At 37.8% G+C, this 25,315-nt stretch overlaps 1 protein-coding gene across 1 annotated transcript in view; it reads left to right on the top strand.

Annotated features, from left to right (window-relative positions):
- DCHS2 (dachsous cadherin-related 2) overlaps positions 1-25,315 on the top strand; it is a 247,011-nt gene that overhangs the window by 151,213 nt on the left and 70,483 nt on the right. Inside the window, exons 4-10 of the mRNA XM_073892386.1 lie at positions 7,995-8,231; positions 9,590-10,606; positions 13,343-13,530; positions 14,847-14,946; positions 18,088-18,245; positions 20,198-21,041; positions 24,211-24,450. Coding sequence (XP_073748487.1) covers positions 7,995-8,231; positions 9,590-10,606; positions 13,343-13,530; positions 14,847-14,946; positions 18,088-18,245; positions 20,198-21,041; positions 24,211-24,450 — 2,784 coding nt within the window. The remainder of the gene's footprint in view (positions 1-7,994; positions 8,232-9,589; positions 10,607-13,342; positions 13,531-14,846; positions 14,947-18,087; positions 18,246-20,197; positions 21,042-24,210; positions 24,451-25,315) is intronic.

Genomic DNA, 25,315 nt, shown 5'->3' with positions numbered 1-25,315 from the left:
GTAGCTTGTCTATTCAAGGCAGAAAATGGAAGCAAGTTCATCCTTTCAAGACATTATTTATTCAATACCTATTATGTACCAGGCACTGTTTGAAGTATTTGGGTTACATCAGTCAGTAAGACAGATAAAAATTCCCGTTCTCATAGAACTTACAGCGAAAGCTTATGTTGCTTTGCCTATTGTCTATTCTATGTTTAGTTGTGGTGTACACAAAATCCAAGTTTAGCATTACAGAAGAACAAGTAATTAAAAGGGTAAGTGAGTGAGTTAAACGCAGCTATGCCTCCTTGTTTGGTTGTAATCTTTTGTTTGTACAGGATGCGTGGATTTTAACATGGGCTGTGAGTAATGTAGCACAGACTCTATTTTTCTTTATTTCAAGGGTAGATCTTTTTCTAATGTTAGTTTTAAGCTCACATTTCATATCATGTACTGATTCTCATAATTCTTCGCGATTGCCACTTTCCTACATTTAGAACATTCTGATATGTAGCTAATAAATTAAAACCACATCTCATTCCATAAGGGATGTGAGCCTACTTAGGCCAAACAAAAAATAATGACTTCCTTTTATTTGTAAGACAGGGACTAAAATTAATCATGAACATCTAATCAGTGTGTGTTGCTTTTGTAAGAAACAAAAGCATATTAGAGAGTTTTCTTATGAGTTTTTCCAGTATAAGATCACAGATTCTTGGGGACCTTACAATTCAGCTCTCTTATTTAGTGGGGGAAGAAATCGAAGCTGAAAGGGATTCAGTGACTTGCCTAAGGATACACGGTGAATAAATGGCAGAATCAGACTTAAACCCTCTCCTGGACCCGTCATCTGTCCCTTATTGCTCTGTCTCAGATGATAACACCTTTCAATATCATTTCTATATTTTGCCTATTTGAGCCTTAACATCAACTTGTGACCTAAGCAAAGCGGATGCTTTTGTGCCCATCTGCAAATTAAGAGAAGGCCCTCAGAGTCTTAGTGACTTGCTGAGGGACACAGTTAACAACCCTGACACTTGAATTTACTTCTTGGACTTCCCTTTTAAGGCTCTTTCCATTATTATGCCTTTTTTTTTCCCTTTTAAACTAAACACAAAGCTAAGATAAATAGAGGTTTCATTGTCTCAACTAAATAAGGTAGAAAAGTGATCTTTCATTGTGGCTTCTTGTATAAGCCTATTTGAAATATCAAATTATCTCCTGATTTATTTGCTCTTCTCAACTGACTAAATAGAATTTGGTGGAATCTTCCAAAATGGGTATGTTTCTCTTAAGAATCTTTTTCATTGTTGAAACGAGACAAAATTTTCAGTCTGTTCCATTCCTTTCAGCCACTACCACTTAGTAACCCAGATTTGTATGTGAAATAAATAGCATAATGTCACCTATTTACTGAATAAGTTTCTATATTCTCACAAACTGAATATAGGAAAGGCATCATAAATACCAATAACCAATAAGATATTGGTATTGACATCCCATAGTTTTTGGTCTGTCTCTGTTTTTGAGAAAACCACACTTATAGACTCCATGTTTGGTGATGGTCATGATTTTGTGCTTGTTTGTTTGTTTGTTTGTTTGAAGTAGGCTCCACACTCAGCATGGAGCCCAGTGCAGGGCTTGAACTCCAGACCCTGAGATCAAGACCTGAGCTGAGATCAAGAGCTGGATGCCTAACCAGCTGAGCCACCCAGACGCTCCTTGTACTTGTTTTTGTTCTTAACTGTCCCATAGTTTATAAGTCTAGTAATGACCCACAGGTTATTTTCTGACTGTGAATGACAACCTTGGTTAAGAGCATCTCATCTTTTTCAGGAGATTGGATTTTGGGAAAGTCAGTATTTCTTAATTAGTAGAATTATATGTATATTAGATTTTAATTAAGAGAGGACCTTTGTCTTTAAGTTCTTTTATTAGTCTATCAATTAAAAAATATCTCATCCCAACATTTTCCTCTATTTAAATAAGAAGTGACAAGATAAAGAGCATAGACAAACATTATTGCACATTATAATTGTATGTACAAATGCAAGTAATTCAAACATAAAATAAGCAGAGCTCGTGAACAGCCAGTAAATTAATCAACTTCTATTTTTCTAAAGTTAAAGTTTGTCCCCCGCTGGCAAATGTACCACATTGGTTAATGATAATCGGTTAATGATAATTTGCAAGTGTCATGAAAAAATGAGAGCCAAGTAATCACTGTACTTTAAAATATGAAAATATAAACCCATAAATTCTAAGCTGACAAATATATAGGCAAACAGAGCTATTCATTTTATTGACCATCCTGTTATTTACTACATATATAAATATGTATATTTATAAGTAATATGTATTATAGAGCTATATATAATATTTATAATATAATATTATATAATATATAATATATTCTGGTCCCTCCACTTTTTTTTTTTAAGATTTACTCATTTATTTGAGAGAGAGAGAGAGAGCATGTGAGTGGTGGGGAGGGGCAGAAGGAGAGGAAGAGAGAGTTTCAAGCAGAGTCAAGGGAGAGTTTCAAGCAGAATCCAAGTAGAGCCTGACTCAAGGCTTGATCCATGACTCTGAAATCATGACTCAAGCCAGAACCAGGAGTCAGATGCTTAACTGACTGCACCACCCAGGCACCCATGGCCCCTCAACTTTTAGTAGACATCTCAGTTTATTTAAAATGTTGGATTCAGCCATTAGGCATCTGCCTTTGGCTCAGGTCATGATCCCAAGGTCCTGGGATCGAGCCCCACATCGGACTCCCTGCTCAGCGGGAAGCCTGCTTCTCCCTCTCCCACTCTCCCTGCTTGTGTTCCTGCTCTCGCTAACTCTGTCTCTGTCAAATAAATAAATAAAATCTTTAAAAAAATAAAATAAAATGTTGAATTCAGAAAGACCTAAATGTGAGACACGAATCCATCAAAATCCTAGAGGAGAATTCAGGCAGCAACCTCTTTAACCTTGGCTGCAGCAACTTCTTACAAGACACGTCTCTAAAGTCAAGAGAAACAAAAGCAAAAATGAACTATTGGGACTTCATCAAGATAATAGCATGAGGATGGAGATAACATCTGGTTGCTCATCTTTTATCTGGGGTTGGGGATCATTAAATAGATGATATAGGTGATCATAGTACAGATATTTATTTTATTAGATTTCACAATTTACTTTATGTTATTGTGGTACATTTGCCAGTAGATTGAGTATTTATAACATTATTTTTGTTTGTATCTTGGGAATCACATGTTCAAACAGTTTTATATAATTTCTATAAAGCATGATTTAACTTCAGCAATTAATTGAATTGAATACAGGTCTCCTAAATATATTCATTTGATGGTTCTAAAATTTCCATTGATACATATCCTTGAAACTTTTTATATAATAAGAATCCCATGTTTAGAGAAGAGTTTTGGGCAGTTATTTTTCAAGACACACATTTTAATGTCCAGTCTAAATCTTCACTATTTCCTATATAGGAAGGTAGAATATATATATATATGTGTATGTATATATACATATATATATATTTGTACAAAAATATCTTCTTTTCCTGGATATTTTAATATTTTAATATATATATATATATATTTCTAATTTCAAAGTTAACATATTGTCTTAGTCCATTCAGGCTGCTCTAACAAAACACCACAGACTGGGTGGCTTAATAACAGAAATTTATTTCTCACAGTTCTGGAAGCTACAAGTCTCAGATCAAAGTACTGGCCAATTTGATTCCTGCTGAGAGCTCTTCTTGGCTTGTGGACTGTTCCTCTCTATTTTCTCATGGTGGAGAGAGAATGAGCTCTCTGATGTCTCTTCTTATGAGGACCACTAATCCTATAAGATCAGGGCTCCACCCCTATGACCCCATTTAACCTTAATTACTTAGTCCAAATGCAGCCATACTGGGGGTTAGGACTCCAACATATGAATATTTAAGGGACACAATTCAGTTCATAGCACATATGCTCATTAAAACAATAGGAATATAAGAGGTAGAAAATGAACTATCCCATAATCTCAACCCCTAGGAGATGACCTCTCTTGATCATTGTTCAGATCCTTCCATGTTTTCCAGCATGCGTATTTTTCTGTGTGTGTTTGTAGGGGGGTGGGGTACAAATAAAGTATGTGTTAGTATTTTATGATGATACTTTAAAAATTGTTCTGTATTTTTCCCATATAAAATGTTGCATGTAAAGTCTTTCTAGATGAAAACGTGTATTAGATACCACACTAACATTCTGTTGTATTAATCTACCACATGGATTGAACCATTCATTTTTTTTCTTGTGCTGTCTCTTTAAGGGTGGGGACTCAGTTTCCTCTCACCCTCCCATCTCTCCCAGATCCCAGTCTGCTAATTTTTAAAAATTCCAGGTTTTAAGTTCCACTGGTTATAAGAACTCATGAAATTCAGCTCCTCTGGTTTTCAAAGCCAAATGTTATGGGGATTCACCCTTCCCGTGAGGGCTTCCTCGTCGGGGGGGGTCTTCCCTCTCCTTTCCCGGCACTGTCCCTCCCTCCTGCAGACAGTTCGTGAGTCCGCTTAGTTCCAGACCATGTCTCAACCCTTCCTGCCACGTCTCTTATTATTAGGATACTAAATTATTGTTTATATATTTTCAAAACATTGTCTTTTGATTTTATTTATAAATCATTAAGTAAATTAAGGAATACATGAATGAATAAGAGATCAAAACTGTTAATTAAAATACATGTTATACTTACGATAAGCATGTGTATGCAGGCCACTGTGGGATCATAGAAGGTGGATCTAAAGCAAAGTGGAGGGTATATGCAGGTCACCTACACCAGGCGAAACTTGAGCTGTGCTTCAAAATGTGACTAGAAGTCAGAGAAGATGAAGAAGTTGTTCTAGGAAGAGGATATGGCAATCCAAATAGAAAAGAGCAAGGTCTACCTGGACATTACAAGTAGTTCACTGTGTCTGGAGCAAAAAGGACTGTACAGAGATGGGCTACGGAGATGGAAAGGGCTCATTTACCAACGACTTGGTCAATATAGAGAAGGCATTTGAACTTCACCCCAAAACTCTGGGGAGGCACCGACATGTCTAGACTTGGATTTTAGGAAAACTATTCTAATACAAGTATGAAAAATGGTTCAGAAGGAGTCCTTTGGAGTCAGGAAGACCAAGTTGTGGTCTAGTTGAGGTAGACATTAATTTTTGATTGTCATTGTCATCAGGAGTGGAAAATGAAACCTTTAAAAAATTTCTCTGTAGGAGTGCCTGGGTGGCTCAGTTGTTAAGCGTCTGCCTTCGGCTCAGGTCATGATCCCAGGGTCCTGGGATCGAGCCCCGCATCGGGCTCCCTGCTCCACAGGAAGCCTGCTTCTTCCTCTCGCACTCCCCCTGCTTGTGTTCCCTCTCTCACTGTGTCTCTCTATGTCAAATAAATAAATAAAATCTTTAAAAAAATAATTTCTCTGGAACTGGAACTGAATCAACTCTGGAAGAATATATACCTGGGGAGTGGGGATGACTGGAGGGGAGAGGGACTTTTCATTTACTTCTCGAGGCTGACACTTTTGTATTATTTGAGTTCTTCTTTTTTTAACCAAGCATAGACTTTAATAATAAAGAATTTTTAAAGCTCATCAATAACAGATGGGAACAATCTGACATGGAAATTTATGTGATAATTATTGAATGCTTTGGTGTATCACCAAATCAGTATGAACCCAAATTTTAATATGGCTGTGATAGCTGGTATAATAATACTTGGTTACATTAATATTTTACAAGTATTCTAATAAAGAGTGTTTATACTCTTTTTTGTAATAGTTAGATTGTAGCTGGAGCCGTGTGTTCACCAATCAATTTGGAGCATGTTCAAGAGAAATGAACCATGAGTGAAAGGACTTAAAATCATGTTAGATAAGGAACTGCTACAGAAAATGGGGACGCTCTGCCCGGAGCAGGTCGGACAAGATATCTGACCTCAGTTATTGATGATGTGTTATGCCAAAGAGAAGTAAAACATATTTCATTACATTTCTAATACAAATAGAAACAAGGAATTGGAGTTTGTAAGAGGACAGATTTGACTTAAAAAAAAGAAAGAAATTGAATGGATATCATCTTTTTTATGCCTAGAAAGCTGACAATTCAGATGTTTTGGGCAGCTTCTCATAAACTGGCAGAAACTGTACTATTCATTCATTTAACATATGCTTACAGCCAATTATATTGTGATAGATCCTGCAGAGTTCAGCTGCACTTATTTGTATGTAAATTCGTGTGATAAGTTTGTGTTTTTTTCTTTCTCATTAAAAAAACTAACACGTTCATTTCTGAAGTTGGTTATGTTTTATCTGTTTTCAAACAAGCACATGAAAGGGTGGTGTTAATAATATTAAATAACTGGTTTTCTCCGCATGACTGGATCCCTCCCCAACTTAACCATTCACACCTTCTCCTCTTACCCACACTATGTACACAAGCCTAACTTGTCACTCTTGTCCCCATGGTTTTAACACGTTTTTTAAAAAGATTTTTTTTTTTTTTTAGATTTATTTATTTATTTGAGAGACACAGCCAGAGAGGGAACACGAGCAGGGGGAGTGGGAGAGGGAGAAGCAGGCCTCCCGCGGAGCAGGGAGCCCGATGCGGGGCTTGATCCCAGGACCCCGGGATCATGACCTGAGCCGAAGGCAGACGCTTAAGGACTGAGGCACCCAGGCGCCCCTAAAAAGATTTTTTATTTGTTAGAGAGAGAGCATGACGAGTGGCGGGGTGGGGGGGAAGGGGCAGAGGAAGAGAGAGAAGCAGACTCCCCACTGAGCAGGGAGCCTGATGGACACGGGGCTCAATACCAGGACCCTGAGATCATGACTTAAACTGAAGTCAGATGCTTAACCGACTGGGCCACCTAGGCCCCCCGCCCCCACCATGGTTTTAACATTTATTCAAGTTTTCTTACCCACAGCCATCAACATTATACCTTCTCACCACAAAGATAGAGCCAGTTGAAAAAGAGAGCTGCCCTACACCATCTAGTTCAGGTCAGGTGTCAAATACCTCAGAAGATGAAGTTTTAGTTTCATTCTGTAGATTTAGGATCCTGATACCTGGGCAGATTGTGATCACCCTGCAATCCTCCATTAGCTGAGATTACTTTGGATTATGGCGTATACTCTGCCATCCCATCATCCTGGGCAACACAATTTATGTTTACTGCTGAATTGATATACTTCCTAGATGCCTAATGTTTAAGCTCTAGGAAAATATGCTTACCTGACTGAGTTTGGATCATTTTGCAAATATGCTCAAGTTCTGGGATTGGAAAGTAGATGTATTAGTCAGGGTTCTCCAGTAATGGAACCAATAGGAGAGAGAGAGAGAGATAATAGGAAGATAGATAGATAGATGATAGATAGATGATAGATAGATAGATAGATAGATAGATAGATAGATAGATAATAGATAGGTAGAGGTAGATATAAAGAGATTTATTATAAGGAATTAGCTCATGTGATTATGGAGGCAAACAAGTCCCAAAATCTGCAAGTGAGTTAGTCAACTGGAGATCCAGGAGAACCGATGGTATAGTTCCAGTCTGATGCTTGTAGTCTCAGGCCTTAGGAAGATCTGATGTTTCAGTATAATTCTGAAAGCAGGAAAAAACTAATATCTCATTTCAAAGGCAATCAGGCATGAGGAATTGCCATGACTCAGGGAAGTATCAGTCTTTCTGTTGTATTTAGGCTTTCACCTGGTTTAGTGAGGCCCATCCACATGAGGGAGGACAATCTGCTTGCATTAGTCTACCCGTTTAAATATTAATCTCATCCAAAACGCCATCACAGTAACATGCAGCATAATATTTGACCAGATGTTTGGGCCAACTTGGCCCAGTCAAGTTGACCTAAAATTAACCATCACGGTAGAGTTAGCAGATCCAGTGTCACTGTTGCTCATCAGTATTTATTGCATGTTTGCTGTTTTTCAATTCTTTCTCTCTCCTGCCCAGGAATTATTTACTTAATGTCAACTCTTAGTCATTTGGAATCTACTACCCTTTTGTTGATGGTCTGTGCTCGAGATGGTGGCGGGCTCGCATCTGCCATTAATGCTGATGTCACTATACACATTCTTCAGACAATGCTGTCGCCCGCTGAATTTGAAAGGCCTAAGTATACTTTCTCAGTTTATGAAGATGCACCTGAAGACAGTCCTGTGGGAACAGTGAAAGCAAAAGAGTCCTCGAGTAAGTACTTAATTCTTATGCCTTGTTAAAATCCATTACTGGAACATTTTCTGTGTTTTCTTAGGCTGTGTAATCTTGAATAAATCTTTTCCTTTCTCCATGCAAGAAGAATGGAGACCACACAATCTGTGGCTTACTCTTTGTTCTTTCAACATCATTTCTATCCTATGATTTTTCCTGATCAAAAAAGTAATAGATACTTTTAAAAGTTTAAAACAATACAGAATGATTATAATGTAGAAAGTATACATCTATAACCTACTCCTCCAAACACACACATGTGCACACACACACACTTTAAAAATTTTTTAAAGTCTTTATTTTTTTAGATTTTATTTATTTATTTGAGACAGAGAGAGAGAGAATGAGCAGGGGGTGGGGCAGAGGGAGAGGGAGAAGCAGACTCCCTGCCGAGCAGGGAGCCTGATGCGGGGCTCGATCCCAGGACCCTGGGATCATGACCTGAGCTGAAGGCTCAGGTGCTTAACGGACTGAACCACCCAGGCGCCCCACACTTATTATTATTATTTTTTTAAGTGAAAATACATCCTGCTCTATTTGTTGTTTTACAACTACCCTTTACTCTCCACTTTATATGTTGAGGACAGTTTCCCAAGTAACTGGACATCATTCTGTCTCATTTAAACAAAGCTGGCATAGCATTTTGACTTAGATACAAACATGTTTTCTTGAAACATTTCCCTTTTGCTATTAATTTGAATGATTTATAGCCATTTTTTGCTAGTCCAAATAATACTCAAGCAAATATCCATATACAATTTATAAAGGTTTCTCTGCAGAGTAGATTCCTAGAAGTGAATTATTTGTCTAAAGATCTTGTTCTGCTCACAGTCCACTTCCTCTCTGTCCTCTTTCCCTTCCCTTAACCTTTGTGGGGGTTATTTGCCATTCATAGGTAGATGTCATAGAGAAGCATCAATATAACCTTAACTCGGCTTCCCCAAATATGTAAAACAGGCATCCAAATTATTTTCTGAATATCTTTCCCTTTCACTTAATGCAGAATGATTGAAAGGAAGATAGTGAAACCTGTGGCTTGCTCCTTGTCCATTGGGCATTACCTTTGTCCGCTAATACATCTTAACCACAGTGTCCACTTTTCAGTAGATTTTGGAGAGCTGAGGAAGATGTAATACATTGCATTGTGTTTTCCATGGATGTCGTATATATCCATGGAAGATATATGTGTATATATACACACATACATATATGAATGCTTTAAGTTTTCAGGGTTTCCAGTAGGTGCATTCCAGTAGGTACATATGGTGATTGCTTTTTCTTTCTCTCTCTCTCTCTCTCTTTTTTTTTTTATCCCCCCCACCCCACTCTTTTTTTAGATTCCTCAGAGCCAATTTTTTATAGAATCTCCTCTGGTGATCTGGACAGAAAGTTCTCTATTCACCCATGGCTGGGCGTCATCCGAACTCAGAAGCCTCTGGATCATGAGACACAGCCGGTGGTTGTGCTCACAGTGCAGGCTCAGCTTGGTGGCTCTCCCACCTACAGCAGTACAGAGGTCAACGTAACTGTCATTGATGTCAATGACAACCAGCCGGTATTTCCCAAAGCCTCTGATGAAGTTAAAATATCTCAGACGACGTTGCCTGGCACAGCCTTGTACCTCGCCCGTGCACAAGACAAAGACAGTGGGCAGAATGGATTCATCAGATACACGATCGCAAGCCAGGATCCAAGCATCTTTGCCATCGACTCAAGGCTTGGTGCGGTGTACCTGAATGGGAGTCTGGGAAGTCACGTGCCCCGGAAGTGCATGCTCACTCTCCTGGCCCAGGATCTGGGCGTTCCTCCTCGGGCATCCCTGTTAGTGCTGACGGTTGCAATTGAGGAACAAGAGCAAAGCCCATCCTTGACTTTTGAAAACTTGGTCTATCAAGTGGAAGTTAGCGAGTCTCTCTCGCTGATGACCCAAATCCTGCAAATACAGGCTTACCCACTTGGCCCACAGCGCACAACCTCGCAACTCCTGTACTCGCTGGAGCCCAGCACGGACTCCGCTGTGTTTGGCGTCCGCCCTGACACAGGTTGGATTTATTTGCGGCGACAGCTTGACTATGAATCCACACAGACATACAACTTTAGAGTGTTTGCCTGGATCCCAGAGGACAGATTGTCGCAAAATGTGAGCACTTCAGTAATTGTTCATGTCCTGGATGAGAATGACAATTCCCCTACCTTCTTGCATGATGTGTTGTTTTTGAAAGTCGAGGAGAGCCCTGTTCCACAAGGGGTAATAGGCAAAATTACAGCAATTGACAGAGACTCGGGAAAGAATGGACAGCTGTCATATTTCCTTTTGTCTGATGGAAAATTCTTCAAGATGAATCCTAATACAGGTAGCATTTTGTAGCTTCCACTTCCTCCTTTAAAATCGAAATGCACAAAACTCAAGTCTTTTAGTGATAACATTACAAACATGTAGTTAAAATTAGTTTCTAGTAGATACCTTATTCAGAGAATTGTGATTTTAAAATGAAGTCAAAACTGAGTAGAATTTTACCTGTAATGATTCATACTCCTCTTGCCTCATGCCCACATATTGCCAATATATGGTTCTTATACTGAATTAGAGCTACAGTCAGAATTGGACTGAATAAATCCCTGTGCAAAGTCTAATTTTTCCCCCAACTGTTCTTTTTCACTTGTAGATTTTTTTTAAAGCCAAATAATATTTTATAAACTATAAGTGTCATCGATGTAAAGCTAGAAAAAAATCCATTAGGTAAGACTGCAAAATCACTCTATTCATGTATTTCCCCATTCTCATTCTGATAAGGGAACCATGGTGAAAAGGGCAAATATTTCCGCTGAGTTCTTTTTTTCCAAGTCTTCATTATGAAGTTAAATATTAAAATGCTATTACATTTTAAAATTTATATTGCAGAAATTTACAAGGATCTTATTTAATTCTACACCTACAAATGAAATATGTTCATACGGCAACCATATAGCTGAAGAAACTGACTCAGACCTCAAAGAACATGCCCCAGGTTATGGAGCTGGAAGGAAGAGAAGGCCACCACCCGTACAACTCCAGGAGGCACCATTTATGTTGCAGCCTTTGTAATTGGTACCCCCTGCCCCATAGTGGGACAGAATTTGAATTCAGTTCTGATGAACTTCAATAGCCTTTGCTCTCATGAAAGGCCTGTTGTGTGAATTAGGAACAGGTGCCCCTTCCTCCAGCAGATGGAGCTTTACACCAGGGCATATGACTTTGCCACTGCAAAGTGGAGTTCCGCCCACATTCACGTCCAAGCTGGGACGCCCTCTGCAGGGCACAAACTGCACAGCAGTACAGGGTGATCTGCTTGCTCATGCCTTCCAGATGCTAGGTAGTTTGCTAGGTCTTCTATTTCCACTTGGGACTTAAAAAAAAAAATAAAGCATACAGTTGGTTCCCCCCTATGGTTTTGTCTCTCCTACAATTAGTCCAGTGCCCAACTTCAGAAGACCAGGTGTCCTTTCCTAGAATTGTTGTGTGCTGGAAGCAAGTAGCTTAACCTCAGAGCTCAGTTTCCTTACCACGAATAGAGGAGAAAATGCCTGGCATGCTCTGCATTCTGCTCAGAGGGGGAAAGAGTTTAAGTCTATGAAGGGGCTTGCAAGACGACCTTCTCGCAAACGATTCCCATTCCCCAGGGCTGGGTATGGTGTGGCCACACAGGGGTCGAGAGCACCCTTCAGAGCATGGCCAGGCATGCCTGTCTTCCACATCTCCACATCCTGGTGCTCTGAGCCGTCTGCGTGGTGACTGGGACTAGCTCCCGTGGAAGCCTGTGGTGGCATCTCCCGTGACCAGTTCCAGGCTGAGCTTCCCAGTCTTTTCCCCACTGACTTCCCAACTGCTGCTTGCCCATCAGAGTTGGTTCATCAGATAAAAATCTGCTTGCCATTCAGGATTTAGGGTTTTCAGAGGAGAATTACAGTTTGGAGCTTTAAAAATGCGGTTGTTGAGTATGTGATTTTTGTTAAAAATCACACTTCTCGTAAACATTTATATAAATGTAGTTTACATAGTGGATGGATATAGCAAACACTGCATTTCAGCTCAACAATTCCACAACTTACCCAAACGTGAATTTTCCTTTCTGTTCCTGATTTCACTCTTTGTTTTGTTCTACACACTGTCATTTCATTTGGTTGAAGAGGGTAAAACCAATCTTAGAAATGGTAATGTTAGCTGGAAGTTGCTTCATATTGACTTTCTCACAAATAGATATCTCCATAAATAGTGAGGAAAGTAATAGCTGGTGGAGCTCTGCAGCAGGAGCTGGGCTGCCTGGAGAGGGCATGTGGCCTCCAATGGTCCATGGCCTGAGTCTCCATGGCTGAACCATGATGGAAGTTGCTAGAAAACAGTTCTGAGGAAGAACATGGAGAATAAGGCTTGCAAAGCATTCAGTTATTTGGGAAGTCACTATCCATTGCTACACATATGTTTTGCAACATAACAATAAAGAACTATTTACATAAAAGCTAAACCATTGCCTACAGAATGTATTTGATTTTCAGGAAGGTATTTTGGCATTATTTTGAAGTAACAATAACAACTGTCATATTTGTAATAATTTACGGCTTACAAAATACTTTTAAATTTATGATTGTATTTGTTTCTGGTAGCCCTAGGAGGTAGGCTAGGGAGAGGTCCTTCCATGTCTGAGGTGGAGAAACTGGGACCCAAACCCTGAACTTGTAATATCAGAGCTGAGGTGCTTTCCATTATTCTGTGGGGCAGTATGAAGAGGGATATGCTATAATTTTAAATCTTCCAAATTATTACTAAATTCCCACAAAGTACTTCATCATATATTTTTATGAATTCATTTTTTTAGTTCAGATGGTGGATGGCAGATAGTTTGAAATACAAAGAATGACATATTGGAAATGGCATTTTCAGGAGAAACTTCAGAAAAATTTAACAGTAGAGCCAAACTACTAATATACATCGTCTTAGAAATGGTGCATTTACTCTGAGTTTTATGTCTGGTTTTCCTTTCCGTGCATTAGCTTGGATGGGGTCATTCTAGTACACAGTGACAGCCTCTTTTGTTCTCCTCTGTGTTCCTTAGGTGAATTTATCAGTTGGGTGGCATTGGATCACGAGCTTCAGGTGCACCATCAGGTGACGGTCCTAGTGACTGATCATGGCTCCCCGCCACGGAACGCCACCATGGTGGTTTATATTTCAGTGACTGACATCAATGATAACAGGCCATATTTCCCACAGTGTCTCCCTGGAGAGGAATTGCACATCAAGGTTTGTGGAGTGAAGTAGCCTTGCAATGATTTTGTAATAGTCTTAGTCATTTGTTTTGAGCACCATCTTGTGGTAAAAAGTGTGAATTTATCAAATCAGTCTCGGTGTGGCAACGCATGATTCCAGATCTAAAAATTGTGAACATGTCAAAAATAAATAAAAAAAAGACTCCACAAATTAAAATATAAAATAAAATGGTTATATGTTCAATTTGGGATCACATATCTAGTTTTATGATAATGTAGTTTTGCCTGTTGTATACAAACATAATGGTGCCCCACTATCAGTAATGCTCAGATATGGATTGTTTTCCCAGTAATTTGCATGCATCTCTTGGTGCAGATCTCCGTATGGGCAACTGGTACACATCTCTGAGCTGGTTAGTTAAATATAGGGGAACAATCTGTAGCTCTAAAGTAGAAAGACGTGCAACCAGAGACCATAAAATTTGATCTTTGGTAGCGCCTGCAGAAATTTCTGATTATATTTATATGATTTCATCTTTTTCATTTCCATGTTTTCTATGTTTTATAGTATACATAATAAATTAGAATATTTGTTCATGTACATAATTAATAAATGTATCTTGGAGGTATTTATACTTTTTTAATGAATGGGTTACATGAATAAAAAGTTTAGAAGCTGTTGCTCCAAACCAACTGAATTGGACATTCAAATTGTGTTCAGATATGCATATTGAACAATTAAAAAAAATACTGAGACAGTTCATAACTTTAAACTCATCTTCCAAAGCTGTATTTAAAGAAAATCCTACCAAAACAAAACATTATTATAGTATCATTTTTATTTTAATTATATCATTAAAACATCCCAGGGCAGGGTAGCAGGACTCCACACTTGGAGTTCAACTCCCCATGTACATTTCAATATTCCATGAACGTTCCTGTTAACTACTGAGGTATGTTACCTGTATCAGGTGTGTTTCCTGAAATAAAGGTTTATATATTTATCTTTAGGATATTTTGGACCTTTTAAAAAATGAGAAGATGCCAGAATTCTTGAAATATATCCAAAATCTATGATTTTAGTCAATTTGATTTTTTTCTCAAAATTAGTTCAAATGCTGCAGATGATTTGTTCAAATTAAGTTTGAACTAGTTTGTTCAAATTTGTAGTATTGTTTCTTTTCATGGATTTGCATTTATGTAACTTTTATATGTTAGACATTTGAGTTATAGGTGGATTTTAACATAGTTTAAAAAATGCTTAGTAGCAATGTGTTCTTTCACTTAAAAGTTCATATTTCTCTCTAAACTTTCACTGTCTAATTTTTAAGCCATTTGTTTTAATGACAGGTTCTGGAAGGTCAACCAGTAAATATGTTGGTTACAACTGTGTTTGCAAAAGATTTTGATGAAGGAAACAATGCAGAAGTTGTATATTCAGTATCTTCAGGTAAAAGTCACCCTTATAAAGGATTAGGAGCTTTTAGAATTTCCTCCTTTGTCTACCAACTATCTACCTTCTTCTGGGAAAATGGGTAATGTTGAAAATAATACCAGGTACAAACAAAATACATTTGTGATTATCTAGAGTCACCTTCATTTAAAAAAATAACTTAAAAGTTTAAGGTAAAATCATAACAGTTTTTCTGTGTCCTAAGTAGAAACCAACCAACCATCCACCTTAAATGGATAATTTTCAATAATCTGAAATGCAAATCAACTTTTATTGAAAGTAAAGTAGTAGTGAATCAAAATTGGTATTAAGTATAAAGAAATATGATTATGAATGCAAACATCTATGAATCTCTATGAAGACTAAATATTCTTAAGGTCAAAGTAAATCATACTTGGAAAATGTCACAGTACATATATATGTTGGAACTTCATTAGGAAAAGCTCATGTTTCTATTTTTCTTTTAGAATGCACCGGCCTCAGATTTGTTTCAGTAATTAGCTTTAGTTGGCACTGCATTTTACAATATTTTTAAATGTATTTGTGGCTTTGTCATGTTTGTCACAAAATGTGACATAATGTTATTTCTTGCTAATAATGTTATCTCTTTCTCGAAAGAAAGAAAGAAAGAAAGAAAGAAAGAAAGAAAGAAAGAAAGAAAGATCTTTTTAAAAGTCACTAGCATTTTTTTTAAGGTTATTTATTTTAGAGAGAGAGAGAGCAGGGGGTGGCAGAGACAGAGGGAAAGGAGAGGGAGAGAGAGAATCTCAAGCAGACACCCTGTCGAGGGCCAAACGCAACAGAGGGCTGGATCTCAGGACCCAGAGATCATGGCCTGAGTAGAAACCAAGAGTCTGTCACTCAACTGACTGAGCCACCCAGGCACCCCCCCAAAAAAATCACTAGCATTTTAAAAACTAAGGAGATTTTCAAAGATCTTGCTCATCGTAACAGGGAAAACCATAGGGTGTTGGGGCAGATATACTGTGAAGTAATGAAGTTTAAGTTTCAGGTCCCTTCACTTGAAGGGCTCCTCTGGGATGGGAGTAAGGGGCAGTGGACAATTTATATTTGTAATATTGTCCTATTTTTCTTAAAGACAGCACCCCCTCACCACATTATATATTTGAAAACCACCCCCGAATCAGGAACATCCTGACAGGAGCATAGGGAGGAAAATTCCAATAAAAAACATTCAAAACGTTTATGTAGGAAATTACAAATTATTAACGAAAGACCTTAAAGAAGAATGAAACGAAAAGGCATATCATGTTCATGCTTGGGAAAGTTCAAGATCCTAAAGGCAACATATTCAGTGAACCTGCTGTACACATACATACACACAGAAATTAATATATTAAGCTATAATCCTGCTATAATACCATCATCTAGAAAGAAATGAAACCAGGCTATCTACTATTCACGAATATATGGACTAGAAAGATAAACCACCACTTTAGAAAAGAAGCTAGTTCCTGGGAAGAAGGAAGGGAATGAGATTTGGAGGTATACCCAGATCCTCTGCTGTAGCGATGTTATTTGTTTAAAACTTTTGACGAAATTGTGGGAATTGACTAGTTTGGAAATGTTTACATGGGTGTTTATCATATATTTCCAAATGTTTGAAATACTGATTTTTTAAAAATTAGCTTCTAAAATGATACTTGGGTGTAGCAATATAAAAAATATAATGGTATATATTATGTTATTCATACCTTTGCTTCTACTTCATCCAGTTGCTAGAGGCAACTACAAAATATAAGAAGAAATAGCAAGATAAAAACAAATATAATGTAGGGTGCCTGGTTGGCTCAGTCAGTTAAACTTCAGACTCTAATTTGGCTCAGGTCATGATCTCAGGGTTGTGAGATGGAGCCCCGCTTCGGGCTTCTGGAGTCTGTTTGGGATACTCTCTCCCCTCTCTCTGCCCCTACCCCTGACCACTCATGTTCTTTCTCTTAAAAAAAGGAAAAAAAGAAATATAAATAAATAGGTATGATGCAAATGAACACATGTATAACATTTATGAAAATTTCATACAGTATTCATGTAAAAATGAATAAATGGATCAAAGCATAGAAATCACAACTAGTAGATGTTACATAATTTGCTGCTGTACCCTCTAACTTTCTTAAGGGCAGGAGTTCTTTTTTATTTGTCTTTATATCTCCTATAACTGGTAAAATATCTGTTCTGTGATAATGACCCATCAAAATGGAACAAAAGAATGAAAGAGAGCCACTAGCTCACGTTCAGAATATAGCCTCCCGAGACCATGTTCCTCCAAAAGGAACCAGGAATCCTTGAAGAAACGGCTGACTCCAGCTCTTGGACAGGAAGTCTTTAAAAGATGAGTCTGTGCCATTTTGTCATACCAGATTCAAGGAGGTTACTAAAGACTACTAGGATCATAATAGAAAAGTTCAGGAATCAACTTGAAAAGAATCCCAAGGTTCAAAGATGGGAAAATTTGAGCATCGATAAGAATAATAATGGCAATAGATTGAAACCCTGCTAATGTGTTTAAATTCATGCTTAATGGTTCTTAAAACAGAGGCTAAGCAAAACTGCAATTATCGTAGTTGGAACCCAAAGGAGGAGGGTGTTAGTGAATCAGTCCATTATTCTGAACATTGTTAAATAAAAGCTTAGCATCAAGTATTTATCCTGACTTTCCTATAATGAACTATTCCCTTGGGTTATCAGTAAGTAGAGATGCATGTTGAAATATATCCAGAAGAAATGATAGGATTTCTGGGATTTGCTTCCAAAGAGGATGGTGAAGGAGAATATATGAGTAGGGAAGAAAGAGTGGTCATGAGTTGATAATTATTGAAGCTAGATGACAGGCAGAGTCATCTCAGTGCTGTCTCCATATAAGGTCAAAGTCATCTTCGTGCAGAGCTCAGTATATCATTCTGTCTACTTTTATGTATGTTTGAAAATTTCCATAATAAAACATTTAAAAATTGGTTATGTTTCCTGTCTATATTTTAGTGTTATTTTATGTTCATGCACTCGCAGAACTTAAAACAAACAAATCTTCCAAATTATCAGAGATGTATGTAGATTCATTAATTCTCTGTTTTCTGCATTGTCAGTTAACATCAATTTCTTAATTTCTGTGTGTGTGTGTAGAAGACAGTTCTGATGACTTCAAGATTGATGCCAACAGTGGTGAAATAAGAACAACCACAATCCTTTCATATAACCATAGACCTTCCTACAGGATGACCGTAATTGCCAGTGACCAGGGAGTACCCCCTCTTCAAGGCCAGGCAGTCATTAATATCCAGGTAATATTTTGAAAAAATGCTCACCATCACTTGACATCAGGGAAATACAAATCAAAACCACAGTGAGATATCACCTCACACCTGTCAGAATGGCTGAAATTAACAAGTCAGGAAATGACAGATGTTGGTGGGGATGTGGAGAAAGGGGAATCCTCTTACACTGTTGGTGGGAATGGAGGAGAACAGTATGGAGGTTCCTCAAAGAGTTGAAAATAGAACTACCCTATGACCCAGCAATTGCACTATTAGGTATTTACCCCAAAGATACAAATGTAGTGATCCAAAAGGGCACATGTACCCCAATGTTTATAGCAGCAATGTCCACAATAGCCAAACTGTGGAAAGAGCCTAGATGTCCATCAACAGATGAATGGATAAAGAAGATGTAACACACACACACACACACACACACACACACGCACGCACGCACACACACACACAGAGGAATATTACTCAGCCATCAAAAAGGATGAAATCTTACCATTTACATCAACATGGATGGAACTGGAAGGTATTATGCTGAGCAAAATAAGCGAATCAGAGAAAGACAATTGTCATATGGTTTCACTCCTATGTGGAATTTAAGAGGATCATAGGGGAAGGGAGGGAAAACTGAATAGGAAGAAATCAGAGGGGTAGACAAACCATGAGAGACTCTTAACTATAGGAAACAAACTGAGGGTTGTTGGAGGGGAGGTGAGTGGGAGGATGGCGTAACTGGATGATGGGCATTAAGGAGGGCAGTTGATGTAATGAGCCCTGGGTGTTCTATGCAACTGATGAATAACTGAATTCTACATCTGAAACTAGTGATGTACTATATGTTGGCTGATTGAATTAAAAAATATCCAGGTAATGCTCCATCGTCAACATAAAGTGTGAAAAGATGTTCAGAAGGTTTTTGTTAGATTTTTATGCAAATGTGTACAGTGAAGATACCTTAAATTCATGAATGCTATTTTTAGAGAGCATTGCGGATTTATGTGTGTCTTTTTATTATCACTTGAGAAATGATTAGACCCAAGTAACTTTTAATTTTAACTTTGTACAGTTCCTGATAAGATATTTACCTTTATCACTACATAGGCATTTATGTTGCTTTGCTTATGAAGAACAACAAATTGTCTTGTCTTTTACTTGTTCCTAATTGCAAGGACCTGGTAAATTTGTGGGAGAAACTTGTATGTAAACAAGGGTCAATAATATATCACATAGTTCTTTGTAATTATTTTTAAATTTAGAAAAGTCACTTGAGAACCATATTTTAAGGCTTTGCTTTAATCATAATGAGCAAACAACTTGTGGAAAGTCTTCCTTGTGGGAAAAATTCACACTCACCAGTCAAAAATGAGATGATTGTGCATAGCTAGATTTCTTAGTTCATGCACATGACAATCACTAATATTAATACAGATATGTATAATAATCAAGAATAGATATCCCTAAGAATTCTGTTTCCAAATTATATTCTTTATTGATTGAGGATATGTGGGTTAGGAGAAAATTCTATATCGTAATATTTCCAAGTCTCTGGTTTCAGATAAACAAAGACACATGATACATAAATGTGAACAGATGTTGTCATTATGGATATATTGGTCTCTAGGATTTAGAGTAATTTGGAGAACTATCTAACCCACATTCTCATTGAAGAATCACAAAGCTACAGTTCAGTTTAACTATAGCATGGTCTCACCAAATCTCATTTCACGCATTAGAACAAACAGGGAAGTGGAAAATTCTGTACTTTCTTATCTCCTAGATGTTATACAGTTTTCAACCTTCAGAGACATACTGGAATTATATAATAGAAAAAGACATTTTCTCACTAATTAACATATGTGTATCATACAAATGGAAGGAATTAGCTTCCAAAGTAATATCATCACATCTACTGATTCAACTGTTAAAAAGGACCGCAAATTAAAAGCTCTCTTTCATTCTTATTTCAGGTGATACCACTATCTAAAGGGAGAGCTATCATTTCTCAGAATATTAGACACTTAGTTTTACCTGAAAACTTGAAGCCTGCAAAAATAATGAGCTTGATAAAGTCACCCGATCACCTTCAACAACATCATAATGGAAAGTTACATTTTAGTATTGCTGCAGATGACAAGGATGGTCACTTCGAAATCGACAGCTCAACAGGGGACTTGTTCCTTTCTAAGGAACTTGATTACGAAATAACGTCTCATTACCTTTTCAGGGTGGTTACTAAAGACCATAGCAAAACCCCTCCCCTGAACAGCACAGTCTTCCTGAGTATTGATGTGGAGGATCAGAATGACCATTCCCCATCTTTCCAAGAAGAGCTCATTGTGATAAGTGTGGAAGAGAATGTCCCTATAGGGACTCTGGTGCATGTCTTCAATGCCAAAGACGGGGATGGCAGTTTTTTGAACAGTAGAATTCAATACTTCATTGAATCCCACCACCCGGAAATGAGTCCATTTCTCATCCACCCCTCATTTGGCACATTAGTCACTGCATCCCCCCTTGACAGAGAGAAGGTTCCAACTGTCATCCTGACAATAACTGCATCAGATCAGGCTGTGAATGTGACAGACCGGCGATTGCAATCACTGATGGCAAAGGTCGTGATTTTGGATGTAAATGACCACAGCCCCACTTTTATGTCTTTCCCCGTTGCCCACATCAAAGAGGATGCCACGGTGGGCTCCTTGGTGCACCACATAAGTGCTCAAGATCCAGATGAAGGAAGAAATGGAAGAGTGACATACAGCATCCTCTCAGGAAATGAAAACACGGCCTTTATGCTAGACAAGTCATCAGGTACTGTCTGTCATTATCACTTAAAGTCTCTGATCATGTGCTCACATTTGTCTTCTTCATTTTCCTCTGTTAAAATGACAGTTCTCAAGATGTATAAGCTTTAAAGAAATGTGACTTGATTTACTGCTTAACTTATGTAAATGAAAGGCCCAGAGATTGTACTCAAACAACCACCTGTAATTGGCCTGTTTGTTAATATTGACGATGCTTTGTTGCTATCTCCCATTTCACAAGATGAATATATAGTAGCAAACTTCTTTACTGCTTTGCACTGTGGATAGTCACAGGGTTGGAGATGGTACCAAAGTGCATCAAGGCAGAGCATGACTAATCATCAGCATTAGTCAAAGACTTTAGAAGGGAAACTTATCTTTAAGATCGTACAAATATTCATTTGTAAATAGTTGGAAATACTGTATTTTTAAAAGGTTGGATTGATTTGGGCATTAAGACCTTTACTTCTCACATCAGCTGTAACATTTTATTTTTTGCAGAAGCATTTTTGGGGGGGTGATGGTAGTGGTTTTATTGTGATACAGTTGACATATAACATTATATTAGTTTCAGGTGTACAACATGACGATTGAAATTTGTATTTATTATGAAATTATCACCACAATAAGCCTAGTAAACTTCTGTCCCCTCACATAGTTACAGATTTTTTCCTCTTGTGGTAAGAACTTTTAAGAACTCCTCTCTTGGCAACTTTCAAATACCCAATACGATGTTATTAACTACAGTTCCCATGCTCTCCATTATATCCCCAGGACTTATAACTGGATGTTTGTACTTGTTGACCACCTTCACATTTCTCCCACCCCATACATCTTTCTTTACATTTTTTATTGTTATGTTAATCACCATACATTACATCATTAGTTTTTGATGTAGTGTTCCATGATTCATTGTTTGTGCATAACACCCAGTGCTCCACGCAGAATGTGCCCTCTTTAATACCCATCACCAGGCTAACCCATCCCCCCACCCCCCTCCCCTCTAGAACCCTCAGTTTGTTTCTCAGAGTCCATCGTCTCTCATGGTTCGTCTCCCCCTCGGATTTACTCCCCTTCATTCTTCCCCTCCTGCTATCTTCTTCTTTTTTTTTCTTAACATATATTGCATTATTTGTTTCAGAAGTACAGATCTGTGATTCAACAGTCTTCCACAATTCATAGCGCTCACCATAGCACATACCCTCCCCAATGTCTATCACCCAGCCACCCCCTCCCTCCCACCCCCCCACCACTCCAGCAACCCTCAGTTTGATTCCTGAGATTAAGAATTCCTCATATCAGTGAGGTCATATGATACATGTCTTTCTCTGATTGACTTATTTCACTCAGCATGACACCCTCCAGTTCCATCCACGTCGTTGCAAATGGCAAGATCTCATTCCTTTTGATGGCTGCATAATATTCCATTGTGTATATATACCACATCTCATTATCCATTCATCTGTCGATGGACATCTTGGCTCTTTCCACAGTTTGGCTATTGTGGACATTGCTTGCAGAAGCATTTATTCACTGTCCACTCTGTAGAAATGTCACTCACTGTCACTTTACTTGTCTTGCTGTCACCATGTTACAAATTAACATCTACTAAAACTTTTGATTCAGTTTGATGGAAGGTTTCATGCATAAAGTGTCATTCTTGTGAAACTGGAAATGAACATCCCCTCAACCTGATTTTTGGGAGATATTGAAGAGATGGACTACCATCTCATTCTCTAAAAAATAAAGTCATTTTGCATGAGTCTTAGAGAAAACATCTCAGATGTATACCATTTGGCCCAACTGTTCGTTAAGAACATTATTTGGAATGGGACTGAATGTGTAGGATTTGGAAGTCATGATTATAGGCCGGCTATATACTGTTGGAAAATTTCATCAAAATATTTATTAAATCCTGTACATATGGTTCCATTCTGAGGCATGCATGACCATCACCTAAAAGCCCAGCTGACAGAGAGATAGTCCAGACCCAGCTGCTGATTTCTGTGAGAGCTGGGGTCTCCAAGGACCTGTTTCAACGATACTTAAAATGTTTTCCAACATGGCTAAGGAAGGTCTATTTCAGATCGTTAAAGAGGATGGATAAAATTAGAATCGTGCCTCAGTAATATAGGTATCATGACTCTTGAACAATGGTACTGGCTGTTTCAGCTGAGATATTTTTCAAAGACATAAATGATCATTGCTGAATGCATTCAGAGGAGACAGGCTATTTTTCTTCGCAAAGCTCACATTTCTTATGAAGAAGACACAGTGAGTTTTGCAATGGCTTTGGCTCTGAAATACAGAGAGATAATAAGTAATGATTGAAAAACTACCTTATAAAATCTGAATCAATACACTTCTTTAATTATTTGAAGGTAAGTTCTCATAGGATGAGCATATGTTAGAGAAGCAAACAGCAATCCTCAAAGAAAGAATGTGATGATTGGAATCATGTGACAGCTATGTATGTGTGCAAGACTGTATAACACTTTGTTTAGATGAGTTATATGCTTAAGTGGTAGTAGGATGGAGACATGTTCTATTTGTGAAGTTTATTTCCTGAGTTATAGAGTCTTCCTATTTTTTTGTTAGGAAAGAAAGCTAGTTAACTGAGATAGTATAAAGAGACTAGAACTCTTTATCTTAAGGAATGTAGCTATCCTTACCTTTTGGTAAATGACATGAAGTGTCATTTGACATGGAAGCATTTACTGTTACAACCTAGATTTTTTGTTTGTTTGTTTTTATTTTGTTTTTTAAGTAGGCTCCATGCCCAGCGTGGGGCTTGAGCTCAAGACCCTGAGATCAAGAGTTGCATATGCTCTCCTGACTGAGCCAGCCCGGCGCTCCTAACCTAGATTTTTTTTTTTTTTAATGAAAGTAGAAAAATAATTTTGATGTAATCATCTCTGTAGATAAAGGTATATGATAGATTATTTCTGAATTCAAACTCATCCTTATAGTTTATACCAGGATGACTCTTTTGACTAAAAAGTTATCTTTTTATTCTTGATAATATATAAACTTCATGTTGGTTTAATAAGATTTATTCTTCAGCAAAGAAAGCTTCTGGATCTTTAGCAAGTTAGGTAAGTTAGACAAAGGTGGAGTAAGCACAACTTCTCTAGAAAATGTTTATTCTTTATTGCTCCTCTCCTCTTTCAAATCAGGCTTACTAACAACCACCTGTCCTTTGGACTATGAAATAAAAGCTCAGCACATTCTGACCCTTCTGGCACTGGATGACGGCATACCAGCACTTTCTTCATCCCAGACTTTGACGATTACTGTTCTTGACGTAAATGATGAGGCACCCGTGTTTCAGCAGAACCTGTATGAAGCTTCAGTTAAAGAAAACCAAAATCCAGGGCAGTTTGTCACAAGGGTTGAAGCTATGGACAAAGATTCAGGTAATTTAAAAATATGGAAACTTGGTAATTAATGCTAAAAACAAAAATTCGCATACTTGAAACTAGTTATGGCCCAGAAAATGAAGACAATTGCTAGTTATTTCAAACTTCTAACACCGCTGTAATTAGCATACACACAAAAACACATACACAGGTAAAGGTAATGTGTGCTTTTTTTAAAAAACAAAAACAGATCTATTTGTTTATTTCAGAGACAGAGAGAGAGTGTGTGCAATCGGGGAAAGGGGCAGAGGTAGAGGGAGAGAATCTCAAGCAGACTCCCCACTGAGCTAGGAGCCCAATGCCTCAACCAAACGACTGAGCCACCTAGGCACCCCTCGATAATGTGTGATTTTATATGGCATTTGTTTCTATTGATTTATATTATTATTTTTGGTAGAATGATATATACCTAATTAACATAATTTTTATTTGATCTTGATAATAAACCGCAGTATAGACAAAGTATCACATTTTTTTCAGAGTGTAATGGTTAGATACACCACATATGAAATGGTAAATGGATCTGTATTTCCTCTCTATACAGTATAATGAAAGAGAGAGGATGCTGGGTGTCAATCCTAGAACTATCCTTTACTTCAGCTGTGTAACTTTGAACAAGTAGCTAATTCTCTCTCTTCCTCTGCTTATCTGGAAAATGGGGATAATGATAGGGCCTAAGTTCTAGTTATGTTATGAGAATGAATGAGTTATTATATGTAAAGAGCTAAAACTGGCATAATCAGTGGTCAATAAAGGTCAATTTCTGTCATTACTATTATTATTCTTATTAATGTCAGCCACTGTGTCCAGACAAATAACTCTGAAGTGAATAGTTATTATAGCTGGGAATTTGTTAATGTCT

This window comes from Callorhinus ursinus, unplaced genomic scaffold, assembly GCF_003265705.2.
Source record: "Callorhinus ursinus isolate GAN/ISIS: 27379988/994484 unplaced genomic scaffold, GSC_fseal_2.0 scaffold4, whole genome shotgun sequence".
Classification (NCBI taxonomy): Eukaryota; Metazoa; Chordata; class Mammalia; order Carnivora; family Otariidae; genus Callorhinus; species Callorhinus ursinus.
Note: the sequence above shows the minus strand (reverse complement) of the source record. Positions and strands in the feature narration are given on the sequence as shown.